General features: G+C 34.6%; 1 protein-coding gene across 9 annotated transcripts in view; it reads left to right on the top strand.

Moving 5' to 3' along the window:
* The window catches only part of TTC29 (tetratricopeptide repeat domain 29), a 382,392-nt gene that overhangs the window by 281,340 nt on the left and 77,395 nt on the right, over positions 1 to 23,657 (top strand). For 8 of the 9 annotated variants that reach the window (XM_048071812.2, XM_066996057.1, XM_066996058.1 and 5 more), the window contains 3 exons: positions 3,275 to 3,460; positions 21,362 to 21,574; positions 22,468 to 22,553. In XM_048071812.2, coding sequence (XP_047927769.1) covers positions 3,275 to 3,460; positions 21,362 to 21,574; positions 22,468 to 22,553 — 485 coding nt within the window. The remainder of the gene's footprint in view (positions 1 to 3,274; positions 3,461 to 21,361; positions 21,575 to 22,467; positions 22,554 to 23,657) is intronic. The other variant, XM_066996061.1, reaches the window with a different exon arrangement.

Below are 23,657 nucleotides of genomic sequence, written 5' to 3'. Positions count from 1 at the left end.
TTCCAGTGGTGTCGTTATCTCTCTGATAAGTGGTGCAGATTTTTTTTTTTTACATCAATATATACATAAAAAATTTCTCTACGTGTGATCTATTAGCAGATGCAGAGAACTTACTGTACAAAATCAGGGGGGTCAAAGCTTTAATGACTGAGCTACCTATGGGAGATTTTGTAAAAGAGAGTATTTACCTATTCTAATATTTTTGTTCTCCTGGGGAGATAAAAGTTCACTTTCACTAAGTCTGACATACTGGCTTTGCCACTGTCAGAATAATCTCAGTGAATTTCTTGATTTGTAAATCAGAGAGACTTTGAATCCAGAAGACAATACGGCTTTTAAACATCTATCTTTTGGGGTTTATTTTCTTGTGACACCAGCGTATCTGGTCAGCCACTGTCCAAGACAATTACAGAGAAATGGTTGTCTTTGTGCACTTCTCATTGTTATTCACCGGCAGGATAGTCATCGGAGGGTCACATTAAAGTTCATTCAATCAAAGCTGTGGCAGTAGCAATAGTCCGCCTCAGGTCAGTTCCATCTCCTGAGATTTGTAGGGCACTACCTGAAGTTATTTGCATAATTTTATGTAGCATTAGTGCCTTGGTACTTTGTAGCAAAGATTTCAAAGGCAACAAATTTGTATCTAGTGTTCTTCCCCAATGACAATCTAATTCTTTCATTTTGCTGTGTTATTGTAAGCATTTGTTGGCATCCTCTAAGTTCATTTTCACTCCACTGTAATCAATATCTGATGTGTATTATTATTACCTTAGATTAAGTTAGTGATTATAATTAGCTTTTATATTTCTCTGTGTTTAAGTGGTTATGTTTGTGTGCTTGTAGTCATCATGGGAACCTCTGCCTTCTACTTTGGAGATAATCTTGTGCCACAACAGATGTTTAAATTGGGATGAAAATCAGAGCCAGGCAGCATCTGCTTTTCTTGAGACTGGAAAGGGACTCTAGGAAACATATAGCTATATCTGAAGTGGTTATGTTGGGTGTATCCCAATTATGTATCTCAACTCTTATATGCACACATATGTATGTATGTTTTTATATATATGCATATGAGCACACGCACAACTATATTTGTGTATTAAGCCCAAACCATTACTTACCATTAAAGGAGAGGGATTAGATCATAAACCAAAAGACAAAAAAACAAGTGCTCAAGAATTGAGGCAAAGCCATTTCAGCTTGATTTCAGAAAGGCACAGAAAATTAAGTAGACGTTCTCCAGAATGGGAAGAATAGGTAAAAATGGAGGAGAAATAAATATTAGATAAACCTGTTGAAGACTGCAAATGTGATTTGGTGGTAAAGGAATTCCTTCAGAAGACAGAATATAGCTTTTACTGCATTGCAAAGCACACTGAAGGGCTTTTTCAAGACATTCTGAAGTCAAAGAACTTAGTCACAATGACATGAGGGATGAATGAGGGTTTTATGTTACTTGCTATTCAAATATGTGTAACTTGCAATTTTTGAGACAGAACATACTGGAGATGAGGCTGAGGAAGCACTCCTCTGTGTGGTTTAGAGATGCAAACAAATACTTTTTTGAGTAATTACCACTGTTTGTTCTAAACAATGCAAGGGATTCATAACGATGATAGAATTTACAGTCAAGAAATTAGTCCTTCTGGAAAGTTGGATTTTCCTCAATTTTTCCTGTAGATTTAAAAAAAAAAAAAACTGCATCCTTTGATTAAAAATGTTTTTGATATAATACCATAGATCTAAAATGCTTAGAAAAGATCTGGACTTGGAGTGAGATCATGCCTGTATTGAAATAAATGTATTAATGTATTTTTGTGTGTGTGTTTATTTCTCTGTGGTGCTCCATATCAGGAGTAAGAGAAGCTTTTTTTTCTTTCTTTTTCCCCTTTTCTCTCTTTGCTGAGCAAAGCTTACAAATTGCAGAACTCCCGAAAGCAAAGCAGTTCTGTTCACACATCTAGCTTATCCAAACATTCTCTTACCTGCAGCAGCACTTGTGGTTCTTAACTCCTTCTTTACCCAACTACATGAGAATTGTTTTTAAGAACAGGCTATGTTTCACAACCACAGTAAGAAACCAACCAAAATTGTAATGGAATTTTAGTGAGTTATTCACATTCACATCTAACATAAACAGAGTTTGGAAAGAAAATTCATTTAGTGTGCCAGCAGTAAGTTGAGCAGTGAAACGTATAGATACATGCTACGCTCTCTTATCTCATAGATTCTTCAGCATCATGTAGGGAACATATTCTTCCATACCCCTAGGGAGAAGCACTATTATAAGAGTTACCAGGTAAGTTTTAGTTCTCTAATCCAAATTAATAGAGCTTGTGAATAATCTCATGTGGTTTTGGTTTTGTGGTTGTTTTTGTTTTGTTTTATATGTGAGGGAAATAAATTCCATAGGCACTCTCATTTTGTAGTTTAAAATTGTGAATAATGTATTTGTTGATAATTTTGTAATGCTACTTAGAGTTGGGACTCACACTGTTTTTATAAATATTAGGAATAGTGTGTATTCATTTAGCTGGCTGCTAGATGTTAGAGTGGGAACTAAATGTGTTTTTTCTTCAGATCATAAAGGAGAGCTGAGAGTTTAACTCTCCTCTGCTTTCCGTATTTACTGAGAGCAATACCTTGGTGGACTGTCTTTTTCAGGCCAAGATGTAAAATTCCAGTTGGCCCTCAATTTGAGAGAGTGATAATGTAATAAAAATGGGAAAGTAGCTAGAAAACTCAAAACATTTCTTGTTAGTCTTATTTTAAATATTTTAAACGGTATGAAATTAGTGGGGGGCACTTGCAGAGTGCTCTCTTTGGTTCTTTATCTCCATCATCATGGTTGCTACCTCAGACCTGTTTTGAAAGCATTCAGTGTCTTTTCAGGTCTCAGTGCTTCAAACACTTCTCCAGTAGAAACTGGATGTGTGGGTCTTTTTGCTCACTCTGGCTTCTGTCTTTCAATGAGTCTTGTAGAGGTTTTGTGTGTTTTATTGAACTAAGTTTTGTGTTTGTAAAAAAAATAAAAATAAAAAAAATGATAGCAATTCATTGCAGTTTTGCTAGACTGCATTTTCAATTATGCCTAATTTAGAAGATTGTCATTTTCATTTTATCATATTTCCTTGATATGTAGGAGAGCTTGGTAGTATTTGTGTGCTGCATATATAAATACTCCTTCATTTTCATTATATCCTGATTGCTGTAATGTGTAAGTTTTGTGAAAGCTGATGAAAACTAGCATTTTGACTATTATTTGTTTTTGAAGGGCACTATGGGGAGGTGTATGATAACCAGCTTAACTTGGCCTACTGTTTCAATGACCCTGAGGACAAATGGTTAAGGAATTGCTTTTATGAACGATGCTTTAACACTGCTCAACTAATAAAAACTGATGGTGGGAAAAGACGAGCACAAGCACATGCACACGTGGGCCTCATCAATGAGGAACAAGGTGAGTCACTGAGCTCATAATGCTACGTTATATCAGCATTAAGAGGGTCTTATTTGGTAATTTGTGTTTTGTTACAGGGCACTGTATTTCTATGTAAAATTGGTTTGCAACCATAATTTATAAGAAGTTTAAAAGCTATTTCAATTTTTTTTATTTTTATTTTTGGAGTAGCAATCAGACAAAGTCTGTAATTATTCATAGACCCGTTTTCTCTGTTTACTTTCCATCAACAATTGGAAGTATTCAGTCAGATGAAAACCAAAGCCGAAGTTTAAAGGGAACATCCATTTAGCACAGAGGTCCTCTGTGTTAAACCTATTTCCTTTTGTGTATTTTTGACAAGAGACTGGTAATGCTGCTTCAGGCCACAGGTGGATAAGTAAAGTGGCATCTGTAGTTACACAAACTGGTTTGATTTAAAAGAGGTATGAACACATAATTTAGTTTAATCCTGCCTCAACGATGGAAAACTTACACTTAGATAAAAGAAACTACAGTTTTTTGTACTCTTTTTAAAATCTTATGTTTCTCTTACCTGAAGATCACATGATGTTTGTTTGTATGTGACTGCCATAGTGATGTTTGCTTCAGCTTTATACCTTACCTTAAGCTCCATTTCTCCATTTGTGTGTCTGTATCCTCAAACTGTGAATCTCTGAAAGCGATATAACGTATTAATTAAGGTAACTATTATCTTTGTTTCCATATTTTGAAAATAATACATTACCTTTAATGGCAGAGGGGGTTGTGTGTGTATAACAAGATGCGTATGAAAAAGGTTTTCCTATGTTTGTATTATATCAAGAGACTCAAGCAACCGAGTAAAACCTATCTTCCAGTGTTAATTCCTGAATACACTTTTTCTCCTAACCATGTATTCAAATATGTGATTTGCATGGTCATTATTTTTTGTTAATAGATGTTACTTCATGGGTTGAAAATGTTCCCAACCCTGAGCACAGCTTGTGCTCGGTTTTTCAGCTAGAATGGCTTTTTTCAGGGAAAAAAATCCACAGAAACTGAAATATTTTGTGTAAATAGTGCAATTCTAGTAAATGGCTGCCAGAATGGGTATGTTTTGAATGATGGCCTAGCTTCCCATTTTCCCAGGAAAAACTTGGACATGAAACATAAAATCTGTAGGCTTCTGTTGTGATTTTGTTTATTTATTTATTTCCTCCCATGTTCCCTTACAGCTGAAAAATCCCAACTTAATATTTCCTCATGTCTTCTAGACTGGTAGTCGTTCATGCCATTTCCTCTGAACTGGTGTCATATCTGTCATATTTTTCTTGCCTGCAACACCCAGAACTGGATTCAGTTTTAAAATTGGAATTCATACCCCAGTGATAGATAAAATGGAGTGAACTACTTTTCTTCCAAGTTGTACGGTTATTTGTATTTTCATGTATGACATCCACATTGTTCATTTTAGCATAAATTGCATTCTCATATTCAGTTCATGATCTTCAGTAATTTCTAAATTCTTTTCTGAAGAACTGTTAATTAGCTATTCTGTTTGCCATTCTGGGATCACCAGTTATTCCTGCCTGTTATAAACACAATATGGTTTGTTTGTTTATTTTTTGCACTGAGTATTTTGTAGACAGTTACTAGAAATTGTCAAGATTGTTTTTGACTTCTGATGTTGTCTTTCAACATGCTTTGTTTTTTTCCCAGTTTGATATCATTTGAACATGTAATAATCTTTTGATTCTGTAATAGATATCCTTAATAAAAATACTAAGTATTATACTGGACCTAGGACAGGGACCCGTGGCAACTTACTGAGTGTCTTTTTCTATTCTGACAGTGAATTACCGATAACCAGTGTGTATCTGTAGGATTTCCCAACCAAGTTGCACTCACCTAACAGTAGTTACAGGTGAACTACGCTTCCCTAATGCTTTACGAGGAAGTTATGACAGTGAGGAAAACTTTACTAACTTAAAAAGAAGTTTGGTCTGATGACATTCGCTCTTGATGTATTGGCATTGGTTGTAATACATTTTCATGTTTTATCTACATGCTTGGGAATAATCTGTTTGATTACTTATTCCAGTTTTATTCCAGGAACTGAAGCTAAGCTAGATTCAGTTTCGCAGTAGATAAAATAACACTTGCTTAAAGCCCAGCCAATCATAACCAAGTCATTTTCATTTTGAGTGAAAAATGCTTAATTAGGTTATCTGATCCTCGGTAGAATAAAATGATTGAAGTTGCTGGATTTTGATTTTTATTTTTTGCAACCTTTTCACCTGGTTCTTCAGTTACTAAAACATAAAATTATAAAAAGGCAAATAAAAGCAAACATTCCTATCTATCTTTAAGGACTCATACAGAGTGTGACTCACAACCATTTGCCATGCCACTGCCAAACTTTTTTTTTTTTAACATTACCTAACTTTAAGATGCGTTAAGCAAAAACTATTGAATACTTATATATCTTTAGGCATTCAATCCTATTGAAAAGCATGTAAGTGAAGTTATTAAATACACTTAGAAATGTTTAGCGGAGGGGAAGTTTCATTTTCCTGGTGTAAAATACTAGAAACTTCCAGAAGAAAGGCTTTGTAGTAACATTGGTAAGGAGAGAGAAAACAAGGTGCATTTCTCACTGTCCAGGGTAGAGTTCCACTGAATTGATAGCATCTGTCTTTTGCAAATTTTTTATTTCCATAGAGAGGGGTGAAAAAATCAAGAAGCTGAAAGAAAGCATAGGATTTGTTTTGAGGGACCACTGAGAAAAAGACAGCAGATGTATTCTTTGCACTTTGTATTTTCAGAGGGTGAAATATTAAATTGCAAGTTTTGAGTGCAGAAATATTGTAAGAGCAGATGTTGTGTTGGGATTGTATAAAATTACATAAGTATTAATGGTGTCGTGTTAAAGTCTGAACACTATTTTTGATTTTAGAACAAATAGGCACAGCTTGTAAATTGTATGATATTTTTTTTTCTTCAGTTATTTATAATGGTGTAGTCTAATTTGATAGCGAACTGAAGGAGTCAGGTGCCTTCTTCCTGTTGGGATATATACAGGAATAGATACATATGTATGGAGGTGTATGTGTACATGAGTATGCATATATGGGAATGTGTATGTGTACATACATACAAACACACATTCCAGTATTTATATGTACACGTATGATGTCTAACATTTACATTATATTTTCAACTGATTTAAATCATCGTATCTATATTAATTCCATTGATTAATAATGCAGCCAGGAAGAGAGGAAAACTTGAAAAGAATGAGATGTTAGTCTTACTCTATTGGGTGAGGGAACTGAAAAGAACTGGTACAAGATATTCATATCTAATAGTATGCACACATGAATGTGACTATTTTTTTATTTGTGAATGGAAGTCATCTGTATATGCTTAGGAGTATAAATATATATTACCTGGGAGTATGAAGTTAAATAGGTACTTGTAAAAATTCTTGTTTGCCTTAGAAGAGAATCAATAAATGTGAGTACTTATTGTGTAATCAAATCTGAAGTTCTTTGACTTTCAGCCTGGTCCCTGTCCTAGAGGTTGGATGTAATCTGATGTTCATTAATCTTGAAAGCTAAATATTTGAAGTGTCAGTTTTGTATAGACTACAGCCGTGGTATTTGGATGCAGATGATTAGTAGCTGTGAGTACATAGGGGAAAGAAAACAGTAATAACTGAGTAGCCTGCTACAGACGCAAATAGAATATTCTGCTTGGAACAGACATGATTTCAGTGGCAGTTCTTTGCAGAATGAGTTTTTTTTTTTTTACCTCTTCTTTAAAAAAAAAAATGCATTTGTGAAATTAGGTCTCTGAGTTACCCAGATGAGAAGCTACTCATGGATTATTGCAGAAGTGTTCAGGTTATGATACCATTCAATTAGCTGTACTTATCTCATAGTTTGTATTTCCTCAGGGAGCTTATATTATATAGTTTTATTAGTTAGGTTACTAGTCATTTTCTCATAGAGTAATTAAATGTCATGATGTTACTTTATGCATGTTGAAAAGGCAATTCATATTCTTATATTTTGTCTTATTAAATCCAGCATTATTTGTTATTCAAGTGGGCATCGGCTTCATGGCAGAATCTCAGTTTTATTAAAAAAAAAAAAAAAAGGAATTTCAAAAACTATTTTTATTCTTGTGTTTTGGATGTCTTTTTGGAAGTAATAATCAGAATCATCATTATAAATGCATGTATTCTGTATATCACAGAATAAGATTATTATAGTCTGAGGACAGACTATGATAGTTCTAACTTATTAGTGTAAATTCTGCTGAAGTTAATTACAAAGTTCAGGTTTGCACAGTTGTATCTTATAGAAGAAATAAAGGCTGAGTGTATTGATCTATAATGGCCGGTGCTGGCTTGTATGTGTTCTTATATTGCCAGTGCTCATCATTACAATATTTGAGGGCTTTCTGTTTTGTATTAAATAGTTAACGTCTATCATTCAAGAAATGATGTAGAACTTAAATATACACATTGGAAAATTTCAGATAACTTATATGAGTAAAAAAAGGAGCCAAGGGGAAACAAAGAATTTGTACTTATAGGAGCTATTTACTTCGAATAGGTTGTAACAGGATCAGATGGAATGTGTCTATATGTTCAAAAAAACATAATAAAAATAGACATCTGAAGGTGTGATTGTTCTAAAAGCGACCATCGTGGCCATTGCAAGTGTTTGTATATACATGTGTGTATAGGTATGCACATATATCTATATAGCCAGTGCTTTAAAGCCAGCAGTCCAGATACCAAAATTTCAGTCTTAATGTCAAGCAATTCTGCCTTTGTGAGACAAGCTTAAAGGTAATTAATGAACATATCTGATGGCGTTCTTCTAGTACAGATGCATGAGCACTCTTCTTTAAGGCAAACTGCTACAAAAAGATCAGTTGGTGGGACGCTGCCTGTGGGAAAGTGGAGCAGGTAGAGTGACATCAAGAACTCTGGAGGAAGCAAAGAAAACATCATCACTATGATCTTATTATGAATATCTATCCTCCCACCCTCAAATGGTGCAAGGATCTCAGCAGTTACCTTTCAGGCATTAGCAATGAAGTAGACATTCACAGGCCATGGTTCGGTTCCTGTATTAGTAAATCAAAGAGCATCCAGGGATGTCTGTGGACACAGGAGTGCAGGATAGTGCTAAAGTGATGCTAATAGTCCCACACTTGCTGTTAGTTTCTGCTAATTTGAACTTCCCTCCCTTGCAATTATTTATGGGCATAGAGTTTGGCAGTTAGGAGTTTTGCAAGTACTTCCTAATAGGCAGTTTTCATGCAGCCACACTGTTTTCAAGGAGTTTACTAGAGTAGCTGCACTTTTCCATACCTGTTGGTTGCAGTGCTTGGAGACGTTTCTGGGTACATTTAAGTAACTAGTTTTGAAGAAGCATGTAAGTTTCGAAGTAGAGTCCAATGAATAAAACTTCCCCCAACAAATTCCAAATGTAAATCAGTGCCATGCCAGAAACTGCATCTCCCCTGGTACAAGAACTGCGAGATGTGTGAAAATTATGCCATTAATATCAATGCAGTGGTGACTTAGTCATTGGATTTATTTTCTGCTAGCACATAAGGATCAACAAAAGTGTAGGTAATACTTTTTTTGAAATGCTTACAGACCAGAAACACTAAAGGCAGGCAGAACAAGTAAGAGAAAGGTACAGCACACAAAACTGTTAGATATGGCATTCAGCTAATCCATAAACCCTATTTTGTTTTTCTTTATATGCTCTTGGATTCCATATCTTAAAGAATTCCTGATCAGGGTCTCCTTAGTCCTTTCTGAAATATATTTAGACATTAAAAAAAAAACCTGTCGTGTTCTGCAAATTAGTAGAGGTTTTTTAAGTGTTCAGTCTTGATCCATTTCTGCCTTAATTATAAGCAATGTTAAGCTCCCCTTGGTTTTCAGTCAGGGCAATGCTATGCTAGAGCTGAGCATTTCTCATCTCCCCCTGCACCCACACCTCCCACACCCCCGAAAAAACGAATTGGACCTAATAAATACAGTCTATTTTATGTATTAGGATTTGATAGAGACTTTTCTGGTGGAAAGGCCTACTGAACACAAGGGAATTGATAAAATAATTAATTTGTTGTGGAAAAAAATAGGGTTCTTACAGACTTTCAAGATCTGAATTAAGATCAAGGATTAGGATTCTACCTGTCATTGAAACTAAAGGTTTTAATCAAGGCATTGCAAAAGTTGGTGGAAAGATTCCTTTTGAGTTTAATGGACATTTGATTCAAGCTTTTGAAGTTTAAGTACTAATTACTGAGTTTATTTGGTAAGCAACAAATTGAAGTCAGTTCCTGGCATCTTTTTGCTTTGGAACATAAAATACCTAAACTGACTGTTTCCTGTTCTTAGCAGGCCCTATTTAATCCATTGCTAAGTAATTGTTGATTTTTTGTTTTTAATTGTTTATGGCAAGTGATTTTCAATTAAAAACTGTAATGTATAAATAATTGAGGGAAACGCAGCATATGTTCATGAGTATCTATGCAGAGGAAATATGCCCATTTAAGCAGAATTTCCCCAACTGGTTTGCCTTCAGGCAGAAATAATTTATATTTAGACTTTAAAAAAAAAAAAAAAAAAAGTTAATATTGCTAAGTGATGTACTAAAAAAAAAATGTATAAAGGCAAAACCTAAAGTTGCTTCTGAAAATTCTCATGCTTTTTTGAGTAATTTTTGTGAATTTGTTTTAATTATATTATCATGTAGTGTCTTTTGCTAGGAGATTCCTAAGGATATCCAGAATAAAATTCACATAGGGGATGGATGGCCCACGTGCACCTTCTACATTAATATAACTGTATACCATTGTCTGTATTGCAGGTCTGCCAAGTCCATTTAAACAGCAAATCCTCATTGTGCTGTATAATGTAGAAATGAAAAGTGCACCTTTACCATCCGATTACAAAATTAGAAATGGCTGGTAAATAAAATAAACCAGTGGGACAACATTTATGAAGTGATAAATTTCTTCACTACACATAGAGTGCAGAACTGTTACTGATAACAATATTGCTGCATTTGATAAACTAGCCAACCTGCGTATTTAATGCTATGTTTCCACTGTAGGGTGTAAAGCCAGTATCTAGAGGTCCACACTGTTGTATTCACAAATGCAGGTCTGACTCTGGAGGAGGGAAACCTAAAATGGATCACATTTCTTTTTTCAGAATCAAAAGTCAAAGCAGCAGCTCAGCTAATAAAGGCCTTTTTGGTTTCATCTATCCTTGCATCTCTGTTAGAGATTCCTTTTTGTAAGGAAGGCCAAATAAATTTGTGATTTTTGAGAAGAGATTAGTCTCATAATTTCCTTTCTTCTTTCTTTTATATTGGGATGTCTCATAGTTTTGACCAAAAAGAGTAAAGGGATTTAAAGATATAAATGTCAATGTGCTTTTTATGATTATTATTATTATAGGAAGCCTGAGTGCTGGTCAAAATATGACAGTGGTCTAAATAAGGTGAATGTTAGATGTAGAGATTTAGACTGTATATCCTTTGAGGCCGGAACCAACTTTTTGTTCTGTGTTTATATAATACCGCTTCCTTTTTGCTTCTGTAACACCTGCACTTGGTAGGATTCAGTGTGTGCTGTGATAAACTGAAAGATTTATGTGGATGTGCTGTTGACTGCTGTGGACTTCTTACCAACTCTTAACAAATGAAGGTGAAGTTCACTCCGAATCCACTTGGGGGACAGGATTATCACATAGACTTTTTTCCTTTGTAGACTAAGTAAAAATGTCTTTTTGTAGTGTTTGTTCTGTAGAAGTCGCATAGCATGTTTATCTGTGCTTTTAATTCTTCTTTACATAACAAACCACATCCAGTAGTAACCAAATACCATTGATCTGACATGATATCCCCCACTCCAGTTGCATATCCCAGATTGCTAATTTCTAAGATTGATTCTAAACAATTTTTTCAGAAAAAGGACTTTACAAATAGCTCAGATCTGAAAACTTATTCACAGGTCCCAAAATCCTGTACCTTTTGGCTGCATATACCCATTGCTAAATTTTATCTTTGGGCTTATGTAGAAACATACACTTAAAAAGAGTCTCTGCGTTAGGGAACTTTAGAAAGAAGTGTTTCCTTAATGGAAATAGAGTTCTGCATGTCCAATCTGACCATTTTAAACACTTCTAACATTTACTTTTCGTCATATAAACTGACCATAACTTCTGTTATTCTGCATTTGCACTATAAAGCAGTTATATTTTTTTCTGATTGCTTAAGAATTGAATGCATAAGTTAGCTAGGAAAAAAATAAAAATAAATGTATAAATAAATATAAGTAAATAATTAAAATGTTTTAAGTAGAAAATTACTAGGAGATCAAGTCTTCAGATACAATGCTTTTCTCTGTCAGTCAGTGGCAGACAGAAGCAGCCATAAATTCAGATAGATTCTTGGGAAGGACAGATTTAAAAGGCTTATTAAATAATTGAGCTCATCCTCGTGCAAGTACAGAATGTAGTTCCCAGATAAATGACATCTTATTATTACACGATTGTTACTAGTGTTGAATTGGCAGGTACTGTTTTAAATTGATGTTATAGAAATTGTGTGTTTTCAATTCAAATTAGTATACTCTTAAGAAAGTCTGAAAAAAGCTTCTGAAGACGCAACGTGAAAGCAAAAAGGGCCTGCTGAATTGATCAAAAAATATTCTTCAAATAATTTTTATTTATTTTTTAAGAAGTGTTGGTAGGCAATGAAGATGTTTTGAGTAACAAAACTCAGCGAGAGTTCTGCAGGGCTCCTATTTTCACTTCTGAAAACTAATACTGTGAAAATGTCTTCATGCTTCTCCATCAGCTGATTTAAATCAATGTTTATTACCACTTCATTGTGTGTAATAATATTCTTTACATTAGGAAAAAAAACAGGTTTGCTAAATCCTTTCACCAACACTACCATGTCCCTATGCTAATTCTTCAAATGGAGAATCTTTCTGTTTTGATGTAACACCTAGAGACAAATCTGTATTCTTTGTAATGAAAAGCTTTTCAAAATATTCATAGCATTGCAATAGTGCTAATTCTAATCTGCGTAACTTGTGTTTTCCATATAAATTCTATCACATGCAAAAAAAAAAAAATGTTCTTAGGTATTTGGTGACTGTAAAGTTCAGTTCAAGTAGTTCCTAAAATTACTGAAAAAAAAATATTACTGTTGTTTACATTGGAAATTGAAAGATATCCCATCAGAAATATTTTAGAAAAAACATTTTATGTGCACTTGAATATAATGTGCAGCACTCATTAATTGTTTATATATACATATCAATAAGAATCATGTCCTTTAATAAAGTTTGTTGTATCAAATGTTGTCCTGTTTGCTTTATGTGCATGTTCATAAGACTATGGCATCTAATGAAGAGATCTTTTTAAAGTATTGATAGCCATGAGTAAATTATACAATGTTTGATCTGTGTTAAAGATTCAAAGTCCAAGGTCTTTGAATAGAACTTAGAATAAAAATGTAATTAGGTTACATCCCTAAAGTCTGATATATCTTTAAACAAGACTGCAAATGAAACTTTATTAAAACTTCAAATGAATTATTTCTTTGCTTTTTTAATTCTTCTCTTTCATGTCTATTACTGACATTTCTGCTTGTATTTTACCTGACTTTTCCAGGTATTTTAATTATTTACTGCTTAATGAGTAGTTCTGAGATGAAGCTTCATTCAAAGCTGCCCACTCACTAACTTTTTTTTTAACTTTTTTTTCTTCAAAGCTTTGCAAGGTGTTGGACTACTGCAGCTGAATCTGCAGTTGTCATCATATTAGATAAACTTTCCTGAAGGAGTGTTTCCTTTTAGTAACTGATAGAGGAGATGCTATTTCCAGAGGTGCCTTCTCTGTGGAACTGAGAGCTGATTGGAGTAAAGCTATTGTCAATGGGACTGCATTTCCACAGCCATTATCAGTAATGTGTAGAATTCATATGTAAAACAAACATTACGGAACTATTAATAAAAATATATCTTCAGAGAATCATATAAATCAAGTGGAAAGGGACCTCAGGAGGTCATTAGTCCAACCTTGCTACTCCAAGCATCCTTTTGAAGTAGATTATCTGCACAACAGCTCTGGTGCTGGAGCATTGCATCTGATATTAAGTTTATAACTGGATGCTGTGGAAAGTAAGTGGAGTAGGGGTAGAATCTGAATAAAATCTAATCACTAAAAAAATTATTTAAACTGAGGTAAGCATTTGATGTGTGTTAGCAAAAATGCAATTTCAAATGAAACTAATCTGCTTCAGTGCCACCTTCTGTATTTAAAAGATAATTATCATACATCCTTTGAGGATATATAAATAATGATATAAGTTGTTTTCATTTGGTTATATCAACCTTAAAAAAAAAAGCCCTGAAAAATAAAACTGCAAAGCTTGTCATATTTCACTATTCATCATTGCATTTTCACCTCTCTCCTCTCTCTTCATTTGTTACCTGCATGTGAACACTGAAATATTTGTGAAACATGAAGTTCAAACATCTTGCTTGAATGTAGGCTTGCTTGTAGTCAGAGGCTGGAACCCTAAATTGTGAGCTTTCTGAATTTATTTTGCATTTTATATAGCCTCTGTAGGTAGGAAACACTTTGTTGATGCTTTGCAAGTATGAAAAAGAAGTCTTGAATGCTACCAGGAAGCAAGAATTATCTTAAAGGGGTACACTGAACAGTACTCTGCTGCTGTTCAGTACTGTGTCTGCAAAGTTCTCCTCTAGATTACAGTTGATTTATATCAAATAGTATTTCTTTATGTACAATCAAGTCAGAAGAAGGCATTTGACAAATGCTGCTTTCATAGAATATGTTAACCTAAAAAGTTAAAGGAATTTTAATCGTAAAACAAAATTTGCTATGTTGGTTCCTTTGAACAGGGATGTGTAACAGAAGAGTTAGTAGAATTCTCATATTTGACCTGTTCTCTTTTTTTTCTTTTTTTCCCCTGAATTTGGGCATTGGTCTTGGAAGAGTACATACAGTTAGTGTTGCAAAGTCTTCAGAGATCCTAGATTTCATCTCAGACCTAAACTTCTGTGAAAATGCTCAAAGCAGTATTCTTTCCACAGCTAAGTAAGTCTAAAGCAAAGGGAAAAATCAGTGAAATGAAGTGGTTCAGATAGTAAGAAAGTATTTACAGATGTGTCTCTAACTTCTGGAGTCATTTAAGAGTTACATTTAGTGTAAAATCACTCTTTGTTTTATCATAATCTTTCATGCGTGTCCATATGTTGTCGGTTTTGTCCCATTCTGTGAAGTACATGCAAGCTGTGTGCACATACATTTTCAGGAGAAACCATGTAATTGACACCAGATTTTCTTTGTAGACTTACTGTGAGTTGTGGCAATAGGTCTAGAAAAGTAGCAGTATGTCTCTTAGAGAAAATATTAGAAAGGTTTATGTAGAGCCAGAGGCAACTTAAGAAGGCCTGGAGCTAACCAAGAATGTTGAGGGTACAAAATTCTCTAATTCAGTGTAGTAACTGAAAGAAAGGCAAGAGAAGGATATTTGTTCTGGGCTCCTCTGCAACAGTGCCTGTTCCTCCTGTACTTCCCATGCTTTCTTTTTAGAAGTTTTTTCACAGCAGTTCTTCATCTGTTAATGTGCCCTTCAGTTAATCGAGTTTTTCCTCTTGCTGGTCCACAGTAAACTATCCTCAAAGCAGCTGTTGTTTCAGCTGCACGTGGGAATCCCTTCCTTGTCTGCAGCCTTTGTAGCAGAACCAGGGGAAGGGATTAGGGACAGACAGGCAAGCAGACACTGAAAGTAGTGGTATCCCTAGTTTATGAGGTGTCCCTTAAAAAGTTTTTTAAACAACATATTTTTGAAGCATTTTTAATATCTTATGTTGATGATGTGCTGTAATATAGTACAATAAGTGATTGTCTCTACTCTGCTCTTGTAAGATCCCACCTGGAGTAATGTGTTTAGCTCCGGGAGCACCAGAATGAGAAGGACATGGACCTGTTAGAGTGATACATACGGTATCACTATACACAGTGATCTAGCTCTCACTGGATTACTGGATTCCCATGGTTTTATTTTTCCTTTTGGACAACAGATAGTTGCTTAACTAGTGTCAGCAGAAATTTAATATATATATATATATATATTATTTTTATTATTTTTTACATTGCAATACCAAGGATTAGCCCGTCAGTTCTTGGCCCAGGCAAGTGAGCATAAAATACCATCTTGTTGCATTGCAGTCTCAGTACACCAATGCCATATCCCAGGCTGTGTGGTGCTCACCTTTCCTCCTATCTCCTTCCTTCCGAGCCTCAAGCTTTCTACTGCTCTGGCAAGCTTTCAGTTGACCTAGAGCCTCTTATATACTCTGGGGAGTATATTATACTCTATATAAGTAGAGTTATGCTACTGATGTATTGTCAAAGTGGGAAATTGGTCAGGATATGCTATGATGAGCAAGCACGTTCATTACAGTATTCTTATTAACTGCCTATGTCATTTTGCTAAAAATCTCTGTGGCATCTTTCTAAACAATGTTGTCAACTCCTGTATAGTAGATGACAATAACTGTTTATCTTAAAAGTGCTCTCCTTAATTTATATCTGATGATCAGTTGTGTTTTAGAGGGACCTTGCAGAACTATGGAAGAGAAAAGTTTTATCCTAAATCTTTTTCATAATTTTGTCTTGCTGTTGCAGATTGCTATATAAACTTGGGGTTTGCATCTAAGATCAGTTCCAGTGACTTCCGTACAATTAACTTGACTTCAGGAGTCCAGGGTGGTTCAGCTATTTACTGAATGAGAACTTGCTTTTCTGGTTATTGTGAGTTTTTTGTTTGACCGCCCAGTGCGTGTTGAAGACTTATAAACTCTGTAGATAGTGGCTTACATTGGAAACTGCAAGATTTTTAACTATTTCAGCCTGAATAGTGCTAGCATAGTTATCGTAACTGAATGTTGGAAATAAAAATAATACAAATAGTTCACGCAGTTAAAATGAAATGTAAACCTGTATCTTTTTAAATGGTAATAACGTTTTTTTCCTTTTCTTTTTGCTACCATTATCTGTTGCTTCAAGCAGATTTTATGTCCACACAGTATGGTTGAAAGAAATGATTACAAAAGATGTCTTACTTCTAGACTAAAATATACTGCAATATATATGTAAAGCTTTATTGTTCCTTTTGGTTGTTGTTTTAAGCTGAAGTGGAATGTTTTCTAAAGTCCTCAACAAATGTCTACAATTCAGAATTAAATGTGCTTTCTGCATACACCAGTGCTGTTGAAGAAATGTACCTAACAGGCCTGTCACTTTTTTATGCAATTGTTTCTGTGGCATTATTTTCATTGGTAATTGTACAAGCTGGTAGAAAAGGAAATCATTAGGTGCTCTCAGTACTGCTGAGGCATGGAGCTAGAACAGGTCAGTCACTGCATTTTGCAGATTGTGACATTTTAAATTACCTGTTCACTACTGGAAGCGATCTGTGGACCTAATTAACATCTCACCTAATTAATGTCAGAATTGTGTATAAAGAACTCTAGACAGTTTTGCACTGAATTTATTTATTCAATACCATATTATTCAAATCTGCTATCTTTAATTTCTATACTGAAAACTTCAGGTTTGTGTGCTGTTTTCTTAAGTGGGAGTAACTCTTTTTTTTTTCTTCCCTCCTTCAAGTAATCAATGCACTGCTGAATGAGTTCATTTTAATGCACTCAATCATGCCTCTAATGTTTGTAGCTTACGGGCGCAAGCATCAGTAATGCAGGAATGTTATATGGCTTTAGTTTGGGCCATTTCATAAAATATTCATGGAATCAAAAATGTGCATCAAAATAGCGGCTGGGAGAATTACATTTATGTGCCTGCTTTTATGGCAGCTTCACATTTAAACCCATTTGTGTTAATATCTAGTCAATCTTTCTACTCAAAAAAAAAAAAAAGGCAAAATAGAAGTCACCATTTTGGTTGAAATTTCCCCAAAATATCTATTTTGATATAACAAATGTATACTTTGGAGTAGGTTTCTGGAAGAGGAATTATAAAAGAAGTTTCAGATAATATGAAAATGTTTCTCTTCAGTATTTACAAAATTACATTGAGTTCTTTTGTTTGAATGAATAGATCTATTTTTTGACGTCTAAGCAACTAAGTTCAATGAAAGCCATAGCACAAATCTTTGTTCATACATACATAGTTGCTGTGAAGATGAGCATCATTTCCAAAATTTGATACGTTACTGGCTGAGTCATGTCTTTGTCAATTATATCATTTTGATATAATTGTTTAAAACTGATTCTTTACTCACAAAATTATATTATGACAGTGTTTACCTGCCATATATGATTAAACTATTTCAGATAGGGTTTCTTTTGTTATGCCCTGAGTTCCATTGAACTATGACACTTTACTAGTGGTAGTGTACATGTTGTAGGAGTTTCATTTCTGCTTTATGATTCCTTTTATAAAGCTGGAAGAGGTATCAAGGATTCTCAAGCTCCATTTAGTATGCACTGAGCTAATTTCTGTGTGGCAGTGGGAAGAATAAATATGTAATTGCTGTTAATGTTGTTAACTGGAAATAGTTATACTCCTTTCTGTCAGATTTTGCAAGTAGAATTTTCAAATATGGATTTCCTAGAAGCAATTTTGGATGTTCTCTTTGAATTCTTAGAGATATAAAGGATATAATTCTACAGACTATTTCAAATTAGTTTCCTACTCATTGTTTTTCTTCTAAGTTTTCTTTATGCCTTTTTTTTCAATTGACAACAAAAGCCATTTAAAACTCTGTGTTGTCACTGCTCAGATTATTTTTTTCTTATTCTCAGAAATGCTTTTCAAAATGTTTAGACAGCATCCACCTCTGCCTGTGCCTAACAGTTACAATAGTTAAGAGTTTAAAAATCAGAATGCACTGGCCAGAGCAATTCCAACTGAACCAACTCATCAGAGTAAATAAACCTGCCATCCCCCTGAAGACATTATCTTTCCACAAGCATTTGAGGTTCACATAAATATTATTGATTAAGTAAATAGTATGGTATGTCATTTGCCAATGAGAAAAAGGGATTTCAGGTGATTTTGATGGAGAAATGAATTTTGATATCTAAAATGTTTTACCTTCCACAAATCTGAGAGGTCTGCATGTTGCAAATTGCTAGTATTTCTTGAAAGAGTCTTCAGTCAGCAAATTTCCATCTGTGTAAGGGCTTTCAGGTCAGGAATTCCATCCCTCCCTTGTTTTAGCAAATATTTTTTAAATTAGCTTTTTTTTTTTTTCCCGTGTCGTCATCTTTTTGGCATTTTTGTGACAGAATGTGTTGGTTTTTACTTCACAGTCTTTATGGGTAGTTCAATGAAGTATTTTAATTTAGTTCCATTTGAGTGCTACCAGAAAGAATATACTATTTCTGTATTTTGAAGCTTGATGTAGATGGATTGTTCTCTAAAGAGTTTTCATTGAGATCTGGCATTCATTGAGATCTTATGGTTAGGCCAACTCTTAAGAACTATGGGGTACGTGGAATATATGAGTTCAATTTCCAAACTGACAAACTTTCTCAAGGGGATGTTGCAAATGAGGGGGCATGGAGAGGAATTACCATATCTGATCATCCTGACAATCTAAACAATAGTTCTGAGGGATGCACATGTAGTTAACATGAAGGTCCGTCTAAGAGTTTATATTTAAGTGTCTTAGGAGAAACTCAGATACTCTGTTCAGTTTCAGATTGCGTCCAGTTGATACCATTTATTTGTTTGCTGTTTCCCATTCTTACTAGAAGTTTTTGAGTTATACATGAATTAAACTCTTATTCTAGAGAATCCTTTACAGGTGTAGTAAAACTAGAGCACATAAATGCATGGCTATATCCTTTGGAAAAGACAATCTGTTGGTTTGTAGACTTTGGGGAGAATTTCAAGGAGGACTCTTATCCTTGTGAGTATCCAAGTGGACAGAATGCTAGATCAACCTGTTAAACTTAAACTTATCTTCCCATTCTTTGTTAAAAAACCAATACCAGTTTCTTCAATTAGTATCTAAGATCTGTGTTTAGCAACTTGGATAACTGCAATTCTGTTGATTTCTGAGTTGGACTTCCCCGAAGAAGTTATCTGGATAGGCAGAAATCCAAATAAAATTTGAAAGTCTCTTTAGAATGGAAAGTGGTTTGGGTTTTGCACATCTGCATCTCCATTTCCTGTTCCATCTACCAGCACTCAATCCTTAAACTAAACTGGTTTTGGTCATGATAATTTCACTTTGCATTTCTGTTTGTTCAGTGTTATGTCAAGTATGTGATATTTTGGAAAAAAATATATACATGTTTTCCTGTCAGTTTACAGGGTCTTGTACCTACTGTGGCAGTAAGACTTTCCAATATCTTGGGCCATCTCTTCAAAACCTGTCCTCTGCTGTGGTGGAACCGAGTAAGGCTGGCTGTAGGATGTCCTCCCTTTCAACTGGCACTTCACTCTTGAGCACTGTTGGGTTGGCTGAAGGCCTGGGGAACTAGCCTTGTTTTGCCTTACAATGCTTAAATCAGGCCATTCTCTGAACTTCTCTCCCTTCCTTTCATACAAATAGAAAACAGGATCCTTCTTCCATCCTTCGTTCTCAATTCTTTACCAGTTCTTTTTGTACTTTGAATGCAAGCACTGTAAAAAGTCTGCAAAACAGTATCCATTTCTTACAGATCATGTTTCAGAGGAGGTGTTAACTGCAAGAACATCTAAGCAAACTTAGTTAATTGCCTGTTTCAGCTTTTAATAGAAATAATAATTGATATATTGATTATCCATGGGACATAACTCCTCCATCTCTCTCTCTCTCTCTCTCTCTCTCTCTCTTCTCTCTCTCTTCTCTCTCTCACACACATAAATTGATGAAAGAAGGGTTACCTTCACAATTCTCCCTTGCTATAGAACATGCTTTGTAAAACAAGGTACTGTGTCCAGAATGTATTTTGTATGCTAATGGTCTTAGCTTACCTGCTTTCTACTAGTTTTCCTCTAACCTTGTTTCCTTATGTATAAGGAAAAAAAAAAATACATTCTTTCAAGGGGCTTTGAATTTCCACTGTCCAGAAAGCCTGGATATCTCCTAGACTACATGTAAAAAGCTAGCTGAAGCTAGCAAGGGAGGGAGGAACTAATTGCATGTTCAAGTGAATTTAACTTTCTTTCGCCTTAAAGATGTTTGAGTAGCTTACGTTTGAAGACCTTAAAGTGTGTTACTCCAGGCTCGATACTTAATGTGTTAGTGGTTTATGCCCTTCCAGTAATCTTACAGCATAGACCCACAAGAGTTGGCCTACTAATAATCCTTGAATAAATTTCTTTGTATTTCTTTGTCTTTTATCAATTCATTTATTTAAATAAAGGTTCTTTTCCACAGTTTTGATACCTCTGTTTTCCACATTGCAACAGGTTTCTTTTATGGAAAAGGAAACTTGAGGAACAGATTGAGCCGTGATTGTTTATGCATACATGTGATTGATTTATTATTTTTTTTTAATTTGAGATCCACAAAGGCTGTCTTCATGAATCTATAATGGATGTATTTCCTAGAAAATTCTATCTTAATACCCTTGGGATCATAGACCTTCAACATTTTGAATCTACAAAGAAAAACTATTTTAAAATGTGAAAAGTTTAAATTGCAATATTACTGCTAACTGAAATTTGGCAGTATGTTCCAGCACCTTAGATATAGTCAGACATTGAAGATTTCTGAAAAATCTGTGAAATGATCGGGATGCGATTTACTTTCTAGTGATAAAATGATTATACACTAATAACTTTTCAAAATGTTGATTACACTGATTGTAATTATGAATCACATTTTTCAGGTCATGTCATGAAGGCTGCTGAGCATTTTGAAGCATTTTATCAATTAACAGAGGGCTCAACATGGAAGGATGAGACAGGCCGTACTTACAATTCACTGGCATGTGAGCACCTTTGGAGAATTTATACATTACTAGCAGACAAAATGCTAGAAAACAAAGAACAAGAACAGGCCATCAAAATGCTAAGAAAAGCTTTCAGAATGGCAAAAGAAGGTAGGTGTAGAATAACTTTCCCGTTCCTCTATTTGATGTGCATGCCCTGATTTTCCCAAGATTGAAGTAGGAAGTGTCAGGTGTTCAACTGAGTAATTATTTCCTTTGAAAGTCAAAGACAATTGCTATCATTACACTTCCAGATCTCACTAAAGCAGAAAGACCTTGCTGACGACAAAGAATGGTTTAGATTCCTAAAAGGTTTATCTCCAAAAACCCAATATTGTGGGAGAATATTACGGTATAAAACAGTGAACCCATAATCAGAAAGTGAGGTCACTGATGGAAGTTGAGATTTTTGATTATCCAGTCACTGTTGATTTGGCAATTTTTGAGTGATACTATCTGCTGGATATCCGCCTTTTCATTTTACATAGTTATTTATTACTTGCAAATGAAAATAAACACCGTCTTCCAGACTTTTTTTTCCAGCAGCTTACTACTACTTAGTTGTCAAAAGATGTTTTTAGATGTTCATTTCTACAGGCTTTGTTTTTGTTTACAAATTGTTTTTTAATAGATGCCCATGTTCTGGAGGGAAATTTTTCATATATTTTTATATTTTATATTATTAAACAGTTCATGATCAGAGAACAACACATTAAATTGATTGTTCTGCATTACTTACTGAAAGGTATTTTCTCTGATTTTGTTGAACTTTCGTGTTGAACTTTGTTTAAATCCATAGCCTCTGTTTTTAATTACCTGTCTATATAGAAGCAGCTCTGCTTTGGACAGATAAAAACATATAAATGGCAAAGGTAAGGGAAAGGAAAAGAAATACTACAGTATATAAACATCTACATGTTGTTTAATAAAGTGCAAGACCTGTCTGTGCTAATGTAATTTTGTTAAGACTGGACTGGTAACTGTAACTTTAATCTATTCTTCAGGAGGTGATAAAAAGATGGAAGGAGAGGCAGCATATTGCTTAAGTTTGGCGTATCATTTTGCTGGAGAAGAAAAGACAGCATTATCAGTAAGTTTATTTTAAAGTTGCTTTAATTTTCCCAATGCCTTTCACTGCCTCCTTGGCATCTTAGGAGTTTTGTATAGCAGAAAAGGTGTGGAGAGGCTTGCCTCACAGACCTTTTATAACTGTATCTAGTTCTGCAGACAGACATCCAAGTGGCTTAAGCAACTTTGGTTCCAGTGAGTTCCAGAACAAAGTTTAGGTTTCCAGGCGTGGTTCTGTAGAAATAATATAAATTGACAACTCAAGTTACATGTGACTAGTTTTTCTCTCCTGTATTCTTACACACATAAAATAATTGTACCTAGTTTAATTTAGCTATGATTTTATTAAAAACAACCCCCCCCACACACACACAAAACAATTTTTGAAAGTAGTTTGATACAGCACATTTGTGAGCAACAATTAAAACTCTCAATCCACAAGTAGAGCTTTTCATAATATGTAGGAGAAATATGAATTACTTTTGGTGTGAAAAGCTGTAGTGCTGATGTAATCTCTTCTGTTGATGCATGACTTCAAATTCCTGTTCACGTTTCCCTTGAGCCTCCCATACACGATAATTCAAATAGTGAGAATTCTGCATGTGACAACTCTGGAAGGAGGGTTCTTGTAGTTCATCTTAGGTCAGTGGGTGAAGAAAGATAAGCATCAACTTGATTTGTTCGTGCCAGTCATCAGAGAGGTCTCAGTTTTCAATGACCCACTGAAAGATGTGGGAAAATGTATTTGTCTGAATGTTTTATCCATGATTATTGCAATTAATCAGCTGGACAATTTCTTTTTTTTGTTTGTTCCTTTAACTGTGCAGTGACTTGATATTTTATAAATGAGCATGTTTTATAGAGAGCTTTGTTGTTGTTGTTGTATTTCTTTCTCAGAAGGAGACCAGGAGAAGTAATAGAGTGAATGGAGTGTGAGTTTAAGGATTGCTTACTTGGCTTCTGCTGTGTAGGGTGGGTTCTAGATTTCTCTTGAAATATGCCCTTACATGCTTTTAATGATTGTGATATGATTTTTCCAAAAGTTTTTGACCATCTTTATATATAATTCTTCAAAGCTGATAGCCTTTTCTTCTAAATCAAATGAATTCTGGAAAGTAGAATGTTT

The sequence above is a fragment of the Anser cygnoides genome, chromosome 4 (genome assembly GCF_040182565.1).
Source record: "Anser cygnoides isolate HZ-2024a breed goose chromosome 4, Taihu_goose_T2T_genome, whole genome shotgun sequence".
Taxonomy (NCBI): Eukaryota; Metazoa; Chordata; class Aves; order Anseriformes; family Anatidae; genus Anser; species Anser cygnoides.
This window is presented reverse-complemented; position numbering and strand designations above follow the sequence as displayed.